Consider the following 10,955-nt stretch of genomic DNA (forward strand, 5'->3'; position numbering starts at 1 on the left):
TTTCTCTGTAGCCACATGTATCTTTGAAAAAAAAGTCACTAATAATATTTACTTGGGACCGTTATATGAAACTAATTAAAGAAGAATAACTACTATAAAATAATAATTAAACCCACAGAGGATGTGGTTATTATTCGAAGTAATACCGCTAGTGCTAACCTTACAATAAGAATTTTCTTCTTTATGACAGTTTTACATAAGGTTTCCCTTTTCTCTGTGGAGGTAGTGAGAGAAAGGAGGAGGATGGGATTACAAAGACATTGTAACAGTGGAGAATAATGCAGCTCTACAGGCATTTCCTAAGGCAGTGTGTGTATGCAAACACACAACTAGAAAAGTTGTGCGCTCTTCAGATGTACATATATGAAGAAGGAAGTTAACATTTTAGAAGTAATCTTATTAAATATGCATCTCCCCTTATCAAGCTCCACATTCTCAAAAGTCTTGCTTTGTTCTCCTTAGCAAGTGTTTCCATGCCCTCATACACCTAAGCAAGAACCATAAGAAAATAAATCCCATCACATCTGAACATAGCAGTGAAAGACACTGGGACACCACAATGAAAAGAAGGGACACAGAGGAGGATGAAATAATGTGGCTGCTCTATCACACGCATCTGTGCACCAAGGCATTATCAGGCACCCCCAGTGAAACACAGGAGCATGAAGAACATGCTTCCATGCACAATATAAGAGCCCCAAAACACACTAATGAAGTTCACTAACATTCTAATGTGTATCCATTCAAGTACAGAGTTCCTGGTACTTAATGCTGCCTGATGTGCACTAATGCTGAGGTAAGGCTGCAAACTTATGGAGACAAACCTATCATTGCTGCAAATCCTCTACAGTGAATGAACCCACCAAGACCAATGCTCAGCTCCCAAAGAAGGGAATTTTAAATAATGAATCAGAAAACTCTTTAAATATGCTTGGAATACTTCTCTTGCTTTACAAACCAGGTTTTCTAAAAATCCTGAAATCCATGTTGGTGTCCAAAATGGTAAGACATACTAATAAATGAAGTGAATAAATAAAATAAAGTGAAGGACCCATTTCCTTTTCCTCAGTGATTTTTATTTAATAGCTGTGGTTTGGGATTATTTTCCTGTACTGGAGCAGAGTCATTCATATTTCCATTTAGGCCAGAGGTTTTTGCAGCTATATTAAGCACAGGGAAATATGTGATAAAATTAATCCTCTGAGGAAGATACAACTCCAGCTACTTGTTCAGGCAAAGGAAAAGAAACGGACAAAGTGTAGTCAACTCCCTCCTTTATAATATGATGGAAAATCCTGTTTCTGTTTGAAACCTCTCAATTAAAGACAGTATTTGTAAAGAACTTTATGATGTTCCAGCACTAAAGTAAACCACTATTAACTATCTCAAGAATTATTTATTTTTTCATAGTGTTGACTATATGAAATGTACCAGAGATAGCTGTGAAACCTTCTATACTTTGGTGTTAACCAGCACAATTACTGACACTATCAGAGTTGGAAGCTCAGCTGAGGAATGAACCCAGTACACTCTTCAATGGCAGCAAAAAGCATCTGTGGAAATCAGAAGCAGTGCTGCCTTTTCAGGGTCTTATTTTTACACCAACTAACTCTGCTAAGAGGCAATTTCTCCCACAAAGAATGCATCTACTGTACATTTGACTGAAAAATAACCTGCGTTTCCTCAGCCTGCACTGAAGTACTTTAATAGCTTTTATCTCAAGGACAGGGTGTAATACTGCATCACTTCCATAGAACTACAGATTGGTTTGGCTTGGAAGGGACCTTTAAGCTCATGTCGTTCTAAACCCCTACTATGTGCAGGGACATTTTCCACCAGACCAGGTTGCCCAAAAATCCATTCAACCCAGCCTTGGACACTTCCAGGGATGAAGCATCCACATCTTCTTTGAACAACCTGTGCCAGTGCCTCATGACCCTCAGAGTAAAGAATATCTTCTTTATGTCCAATCTAAATCTACCCTCTTTCAGTTGAAACTATTGTCCCTTGTCCTGTCACTACAAGCACCTGTACAAAGCTCCTCTCCATCTCTATTGTAGCCCTCTTTTGTACACTGAAAGGCTGCTCTAAGGCTCCTCCAGAGACTTCTCCAGGCAGAACAACTCCAACCTTCCCAGCCTGTCTTCATAAGAGAGATGCTGCATCTTCCTGAAGTGCAAACCCACAACACTACCCATTTACTGGTCCAACTTGTTTTCCAAAAGTATGCTTTCACCCCAATATATTTACTCTGAAGCCAGTGGGGAGTGGGTAGCAGCATCTCCAGCCTTTCTTAACCCTACTGTGTGTGTCCCCTGACCACACTCACCAACTTTACTATTGTTAACGAATAAATAACAGGTTCACATTGCTACAGTGGTTTCTGCCCTTCCCTTCTCAGATGCCTTCTTTTCCAAACACCATTCCAACAGCAGAGCACAATGGTGAATAGCCCCTTACCTCTGCCTTCCCCTGTACTTTGTATTGGATTACTTCTATTCAAGGACTGACCCATTTCATTTCTGTAAAAGACAGTTTCTGATGTAAGCAGCAGTACATCAAAATACCCGAATCTAGTATAAATTAATAAGTAATGTAGGTTATGTGTCTCATACAATAAGTGCTGCTTTCTATTGCAGATGTTATGCATGAAAACACAGTGAAGTTGAGTGGCTTTAGCATTCAGGCTAAACATGCAAGTACATTTCTTAAGAGAGAGCCTTGCTAAACTACATATTATGTCACATTAAATTTTCTGCAGGATTAACTTCACGTTCCTGTGCTGTTCTCATCATGGGCATCCTTTTACTACACTAAATACTCTCAGTCTTTTTAAAATTTTTACTATTAATGCCAAGGCTTGTACCACAGTCAGCTTTCTTCCTCACAGAGATGAGGGATGCCCACAATACTTTTTTTCTTTTCTCCTGCCAGCACATTGGCACTCACAAGCCATACCCATGAGCATCATCACACTCTTCCTTCAAAGGATTCATATGTAATACTGGACAGATTCAAATCCTGCAGACAGACACATCTTCATCTCTAGACTGGATGGCAATCAAAAAAGAAAGTTTGGGTTTCAGTGCAGCTTTTCTTATTTTCTTTTCATGGAATAAGCTCATCAGCCTGCTTTATGGCTATCAACTGAAGCCCAGCCTACATAAAGCACCAATTAGTAAAGTTAGGAAAACAGGCAGAAAGACAACAGATATCCCTATGCTAAATTATTGACTTCTGAGTACCAAAATAAAATTAATCCAGTGTCCTGTTAGCTCCCTAGATGTGCTAACCTTTCAGTCTGCAGAAAGGCAGACAGGAGTGTTTCTCCCTTACAGATCTTTGACACCAATGACCTGTCCAGTTATAACTGTGCTTTTGCTCTTATAAGGACCAATAATGAGATTTGCCACTTCCAGATAGGAAATATATGCACTTTACTGGCATATATGTACCCAAAGAATGTGAGTTTTTAGATGGTGCAGTCCCGCAGGACTTGCTGCAGGAAACTTCTTCTAACACAGTGAGCACACTCGCATCCATTAAGGCATCTCTCATCTACAACTCCCTTGTTGGTCTGATCTTGTACACTGCAGACATTGCTGCTTTCCACTGCTCATGTCAAGCTAGATGAACTGCAAAAGGAGACAGATTTAAGATTTTTCTCAGGCAAGAACACAGCGTGACTAACTATTTTCTCTGGAACTAATATTCCTTCCCTGGTTGACACTCTGTAGGTGAAAATGAAGAACTCAACTTTTTTTTTAAATGAAAAAGAAAACAGAATTAAAAAGCAGCCAACCGAAAAGTGGATGATCCTCAGAAATATAATTGTAGAGAGACGGATAATTTGGTGTCTGTTGGATATCCAATTCCTTCCAAAGGGGAAAAAAAAGCTACATGCTTCTCATAATGCAAAACACACACTGGTCCTTCAGATGTGGGAATACACCAGAGAATAATTTCCACCCTGAGCAACGAATGAGAGCATAATATAGAGTACCTTTAAAAAAATACTGCAGTGGCCTCTTACAGGAAGGGAAAACATCTGTAGAATATTAACTGACCCAAGAAATGTTTAATGGGCATTTGTCAGAAATTTTACTCCAGAAACACATTCAGTTCTAACTGGTAGAACTGTGTCAGAATTCCCGTGGGTGCCTATATGTACGCATGAGTATATACACATGTACAAATGCCACACTTTGATAAAATCCACACTCTGTTCTGACACGAGCCACCAGCATAAGCCATTGCTCTTCTCTTCCTCTCTCCAGTGCCGTCTCCCCTTGCCAGCTATTCTGCACTCCTGCATGAAAAGTTCTCTTAACAAACTGGAGGTCAGGAGAGCACCAGGGCTGGACCACTATAAACAACTGTGCACTTGTTTCAACAAAAGCAGTATCAAGGTATCACAATCCAAACGTGTAAGAAAATCTGAGTTATTTGCCAAAAGAAACTAGAGGTTCTGCACCTCCACTTACTTGTCTGGGTTTCACTCTGCATATACAGATATCTCCATTAACTGCAGAAGTATACACACATATAGAGCTATGCAAATGTTTGAGAGCTAAAGCCAGGGCCAAAGTTAGCACACTGGCCATTTTTTCACTGCTATTGGTTTTAAGCCAGAGCAATAATAGGTAAATTTTAAAGGTTCTCATTTCAAATGAACTCAAAATGGACAAAAAAAGGGAACAGAAGCAGCACTACTGAAAAATATTTCCTAAAGGTAAAACGACTGTTCCTTCATACAAGATTCAGAAGACGTGAAAGAAATAATCAAGAGCTGCTAAGGCTGTAGTGGGATGAATACTACAAACTAACATGATTAAATGAAGGAGAAAAACAACCCTAAGAAGAGCTTTCTTCATTCTGCCTTAGCAGTGTTTATTCCTCATTTCCATACCATGCCCTTCCATATGCCAGCTATTTATAAAGCTACAGAGTGATCCAACAATTTATCCCACTGGAAACAAACTTTTCTTTTTGGCAATGTCTTAGGAATTGATCTGTAAAACTGCTTCTTTAGTAGTAGAAACAGCTTATGAAGTTTGGGAAACATCCTGCGTCCTCTTAAATTAAAAAAAAAAAAAAAGGCAAAAAAGCATACCAGCACCATTAAAGACTGATTTACCTCTCACAAACAAGTCTCATCTGCTTCACACACAGCCTCTGTACCTCGGCCCTCAACACTCCTTTGGATTTGTTTGCCAAGGGCTGATGAGAAGCCCCATGTGATCAAGTCCGCATGGTTTACACAGGAACATTCCTCTCTACATGGTCTATACAGAAATATGCCTCACTACATTTACTTGAGAGACTTTAGGGAGAGCAAAGGTCTAATGAAAGATGGTGCAACCAGCCACCTCCTCCTGAAAATGCCTAAATAGGCAAGCAAATTGACCTGTGATTTAGCATCCCTACAAAGTAAAATACAAATCCAATAAAATTCGGTATAATTACTCCTGTATTTGCTTTTGCAGGACTTCTGGTCATCCTACAACCGTTCTGCATAAAAAAGATTAGCATATTCCTCAAAGGGGATATAATGGAGGTCATCTAGTGTATTAAGCAGTAGTTTTCCTCCATTTTTCTTCACTGACATGCTGATGGATTATAACCATGAAACACAGGTTTAATGGTATCTTCTGCTATCTTAATGGAAGATCAGAGCTGCTATATTTAACATAATGTGTCAGACCATTACAATTTCTTCCATCATTCTGAATATGGCATAAGGTTAAATAAACTGTGATAATGTACTGCTGCATGTTAAACACAAGAATTCCCTGAAAGCTACGAGGGGCAGAGATGGTCCATCGAGAGGTAATCACATGAAACAAATAAAACATCACACTTTCCATAAATGCCAACATCAAATACCATGTGGTCACAGAAGTAATTTTGAAATAAAAACAGGTAAGAAGAGTGAATTGGATATAATTTTAACTACCAAATTAACAGAAGAAAGTCTTTCCTGTGAAGGTGGTGAGACTCTGGAACAGGTTGCCCAGAGATGTTGTGAACATCCCATCCCTGGAAGTGTTCAAGGTCATATTGGATCGGGTTTTGAGCAACCTGGTTTAGTAAAAGGTGTTCCTGCCCACAGCAGAAGGGCTGGAACTAGATGATTTTTCATATCCTTTCCAATGCAAGGCATTCTGTGGTTACATCTTTCTACAAAATATGCAAATAGAAGCTCTTTGACAGAATGGTTGTGGGTCCAAGGGGACAGGCTGAAAATCATGATGAGGAGCAATATTGCCATTTTGGTTTAATTTTGGATGGGTGAAGCAGCTAAAAGAGTACCCTAGAGATCAGCTCAGGAACTGAAAATCCTAAAAGGCATTGCTGCTGCTTCTAATTCACCATGGCCAACATGACTGACAAAAGGGAGTGAGGCTGGGGTGGCAGATAGGAATTGTCTTGATGGCTGCACTGACATGTCAGTCTCATCACAGATGGGTGGAACAGTGTGTTTCTGCTTCCAACCTCTGCAGCATCATTTATTCAGTCTTTGTTCTCTAATGAATAGATGGTTTTAACAATTCATGTTACAACTTTTCCTTAGTACATAAACCGCTTCCTTCTGTGGCCGAAACTGTTTCCCAAGATTGGAAATTATTCCCTTCCTTCATATATATTGATTTGTAACTTGTACAGATTGTGCTCAGGTTCCCCAGTGAGCATTTTCTTCTGGACTCTTTAATTACCAATTGAACTCACAGTGGAGTTCTAGAGTATTATTCCAAAGGGCACGCAATGCATAAAACCTGCTAGGAGTGGAAAACGCTACCCAACAGATTATTCTGGGAAATGGAAGAAAAATAATCTCAAAATTCTGGACACAGTTAGGAGCTTGGCAACTGCACAGGCTGCTCTACTCCCAAATGTTCAGTAAAGAAAATGCTGAGAGTATTAAGGCCCATACACAGGAGTTTCCTGCAAACTTTAACTCTTAAACATATGCAGCAGTGGTTATGAGGCAGTTACTTTGAAGTAATAAGACTAAAAGATTTAGATTAAAACAAGTAGACAATGACTTAAGCCTACAAAAAGCTCTTTTTCCTTCTGGACTGTCAGGAAATTATTCAAATTATTCTTCAAACAAACCTAGTTGGTACTCACAATATTAGTATTATAACGTTAAATGCAATGACTAGTTATTGTTATTACCACTTTCTCTCATCCTTGCTTTTGATCTCTCAGTTTTTTGTGAAGGCACTGTGAACGGAGGTATGCTCTAATCTTCCACATCAATTAACATTTTAAACTATGCTCTTATGCATAATTTTAAAACTCCCTGCAAATGATAAGGCGTTTTTATCCCATACACATTCTTCACAAACAGCACTTAAAAATACTACTGTAACCCTCCAAGCCCACCCCGGGACTCTTCTCACTTGGAATCCATGCTTTGAGACTCCATAACAACAGTTTTTGAACAAACTTCTTCTTTATTTTTTCCTAAACAGTATTGGCACCACAAATCTTTCTTTTAATCACACTTTCAACACTTCTTTCTACAGCTGTTCTTTCACGTTACATGGGAATTATGTGCAGAGTTCTATTACCTACTCTCTGCTTCACAGTAAAGCAATTTGTTTAGTTATTTGTGGACTTTTCCTGTTTCCCATTTATACCAGCCTGAAAGGTTCAAATGCATCATGAATGATAAAAAAGGAGAAAAATGCTAACCCCTCCTCAAAGATATGCATGTGTGCATCTTCATGCAAGCTCAGGGGAACAAAAAAAAAAAAAGAAAAAAAAAAAAAAAGATGCTGGCACGTAAAGACCTACAGACCTGTGCTCTGTATTCTCCTGCAACTCATGGGAACGTAGTAATGGAGACTGTAATTTCTGGTCTTTAATCCCTCTCACTAGCACTGAGCAAACTGCACTGTGGTCCTAACCTTCCCCACCCAATTTTTCCTACGTGGAAATTAAGTGGTGTTTCCCACAGGATATTCTAGTTTGTGTGAACCATTGTTTGCAGGACAGGCAGACGAAAAAACAGGCTGAAAGATTTCAGAATTCCATTCAGCTACACATCTGTCTTGCCCAAATATACATATTTTCTTCGATTTAGAGTGCCTAAGCTGTGGTTTTGAGCTAATGACTCAACTCACGTTTTCATGCTTCATGTGTTTCAGGAGACGCAGCTCTCGATAAGCTCGCTTGGCAAAGAGTTCAGACTGAAACGGGCGGTACAGTTTCTTAATGGCCACTTTGGTACCACTTCTTCCATCGACAGCTGAGCTTTAAGGGAAAAGAAAGAGTTAGATGAGCAAGGACCAAAGCAAGTCTACAAACCCCACCAAACCCGGCCAGAGGCCGCATCCTGCCCCATGCTGCCGGGCCCTCGGCCCGCAGCCGACCGTGCCACTGGGGGGAGACCATCTCCCCAGAGCATCTCCGCCAGCAGCCATCTCATTTCGTCCGTTTAAAAGCCTGCCAGGCTCTGTGATGAAATTATCAAAAGCTCTAAAGAGGAACATCTGCGGAGTGGGGAAAAAAAAAATCCCCAAACTAAAAATAAGACAAAAAATCCCACTAAACACCCAAGCCCACCACCAACGCAGAAGAAAACCGAAGGGCCCGCCCCAAGCTCTAAAACACACCGGGCTTCAGGGACGCTGCCGCTCCGGGGTGCCGCGGGCCGGGCTCGGCAGCCGCGGCAGCGCTCCCGAGCAGGGCTGGGGCAGCGCTCCGGGCTCTGCTCGCTCCAGGGACGGAAGGCGCCCGGGTCGGCTCTCCCGGCGGAGCAGCCCGGCCCGGGGCGGCCAGGTGAACAGCGTGCCCGGCCCTCTGCACCCGCGGGGCCGGCGGCACCGGGCGGGGCTAGCCCGGGTCCGCACAACAACCGGGAAAAGTTGGCAGGGAGCAACGCGCCAGAGAGCCGGCCCCGGCAGCATCCCCCGGGCCGGGACAGAGGCCGCCCCCGGCGGCCCGCCCCCCGCCTGCCCCCGCCACCCCGCTCACCACACGGCTCCGTAGGCGCCGGACCCCACCGGCTGCAGGTCCCGGTAGCGGTCCCGCACTTCCCAGAGGGTCTTGGTGATCTCCTGCCGGTAGAAACCATTCTTGGGGGAGGACATGGCGCTGCCGACCCCCGCCGGCACGCACCGACAAAGAGCCCGGACCGGGGGAGCGGGAGCGGCCGGCGCCGCCGAGCCGGGCTGCGCTGAGGGGCCGGGCCTGAGCGAGGGGCGCCGCCCGCGCCCGCCCCGCGCAGCCCCACCGGCAGCACCGCCCGCCGCTGCGGCTCACCCCGGGGACCGGCGCTGGGATCCGCACCGGCGCGGCAGCGCCCTGCCTCCCCTCCAGCCCGGGAGCCTGGGGTTGCGCTCCGCCGAGGCCGGGGCAAGAAGGGCGCGGTGTCCCGGCGGCGGCGGAGCGTGACCAGACAGGGAGGCAGGTGCCGAGGCTCTCGCTGTCCGAGCGAGTCCTTGCAGTGCGGACCAAACCCCTCCCGGCCGTCTGTTCCTCGCCACGGGCCCCCCCCTCACACAGAGCCCGTTTTGCCTTTGTGCTCAGGTTCCGGTGAGGTGCCGTCGGCAGCTGCATCGACGTGTTAAAAAGTACGAGAGGCTGAAGCTGGCAGAGCTGGGAGTCCAAACGTGAGCCTTTGTATGGCCTCTGCCCTGCGTCGAACAGCTGGGGTCCCCAGATCATCCCAGGGTCAGACCACAAGTTACAACAATATTTCATATAGTTAAATAAAAACCAGCACACACTTGATTCAGGTGCTCAGCAAGTGGTCTTGTGCATGGCTGAAGTGAAGTGGAATGGAGCTGTTGCAGCAGCGTCTTGAAATGATTGCAGTGCTGGAGTATGGACAAGAGCAACCTTCCCAGTAGCTCTGTAGTAAATAGGCCTGGACCAGCAACACTTGTAAGGCAAAGACCTGGTTTAAAATATGTTTTATGTGTTCTCTGTGTTAATATAATTAAAATTCTCGTCCTTCAGGGTCTGGCAAAGCCTTTGTTTTGTTTGACTTCACCCCTGAGCAATGTTGCTGAGGTTAGATAATGCAGATTTGCCGTCACTAGAGTTCAATTTGTGGTTTAGCTCTAAAGAGGCAATCTGGACGAGTTTTGTTGTTCCCAATGCCATTTTGGTAGTTGCCACGGGCCCAGCCCTTTTGGTGCCTGACTACCAAATGTTGAAGAGCCACCCAGCCCTTGCTCTTCCTGGGGTGCACAGCCTTCCAGCCTCCAGCCCTGTGTTCAGCGCTGCTCTCCACTGACCTGTTCCAATCTCTGGTTTAGCAAGAACGGAGAGCAACCTTCTGGCATTTAGCACTTAACATGAGGCTTGGGAGAAGTGTCAGATTAATAGTAGATGCTTACTTTTAAAAATCCACTGCCCCAGGAGATTATTTTTTAATTTCTGACATCCCATATGCTGTTTGCCATTCAGATATTGGCTGCTGTGATACATGGTACAGGTCAGATGAAGGATAGAGCAGCTTTCTCTCATTTTGAACTAATCCATTAGTTTAATTACTTTTAATAACCATTGTATATGTTTCTAATACAGAGAGGACAAATTCTGCTTGTCATCCCTCGCTTTTCCTTTATCCAGTTGTGACGGTGATACTTTTTTGCTGCTTGCTTTTTATCAAGGCAGAAATTAGATTATTTTGATAAAATAAAAAAAAAGTACTAATTTAGCATCAAGAGAAGTTCATTCTTGTAGAGAAGCTGAGAATATTACAGATCAACTTTTAAAAAAACATTTTGAATTGACAAAGTTAACCACTGCTGGTTTTTCCATGTTTTTCCTCCAGTAAGTATTTAGGCCTACTTTGCTATAGATGGATGAAATAGCCGTGTAGGTCAAATATAAGACCAGCTTTCCCCACCAGGTCACACATACTGGTAAACTTACTGAGAAGACTAGGAAATCAGCGCTGTCATAACAAGGGAAGCTTTGCCTAATAAGCCATT

General features: G+C 43.4%; 1 protein-coding gene across 5 annotated transcripts in view; it reads right to left on the minus strand.

Moving 5' to 3' along the window:
- Positions 1-9,180, minus strand: part of MAPK12 (mitogen-activated protein kinase 12) — a 32,208-nt gene extending 23,028 nt beyond the window's left edge. For 4 of the 5 annotated variants that reach the window (XR_007776529.1, XM_030238096.2, XM_030238093.2 and 1 more), the window contains exons 1-2: positions 8,986-9,180; positions 8,133-8,262 (exon numbers count right to left, since the gene is read on the minus strand). Coding sequence is in view for 4 of the 5 variants with exons in the window: in XM_030238096.2 (XP_030093956.2) it covers positions 8,133-8,262; positions 8,986-9,101 (246 nt within the window). In the remaining variant the exon portion in view is untranslated. The remainder of the gene's footprint in view (positions 1-8,132; positions 8,263-8,985) is intronic. The other variant, XM_030238094.2, reaches the window with a different exon arrangement.
- Between the last annotated feature and the right edge of the window lie 1,775 nt (positions 9,181-10,955).

The sequence above is a fragment of the Serinus canaria genome, chromosome 1A (genome assembly GCF_022539315.1).
Source record: "Serinus canaria isolate serCan28SL12 chromosome 1A, serCan2020, whole genome shotgun sequence".
NCBI lineage: Eukaryota > Metazoa > Chordata > Aves > Passeriformes > Fringillidae > Serinus > Serinus canaria.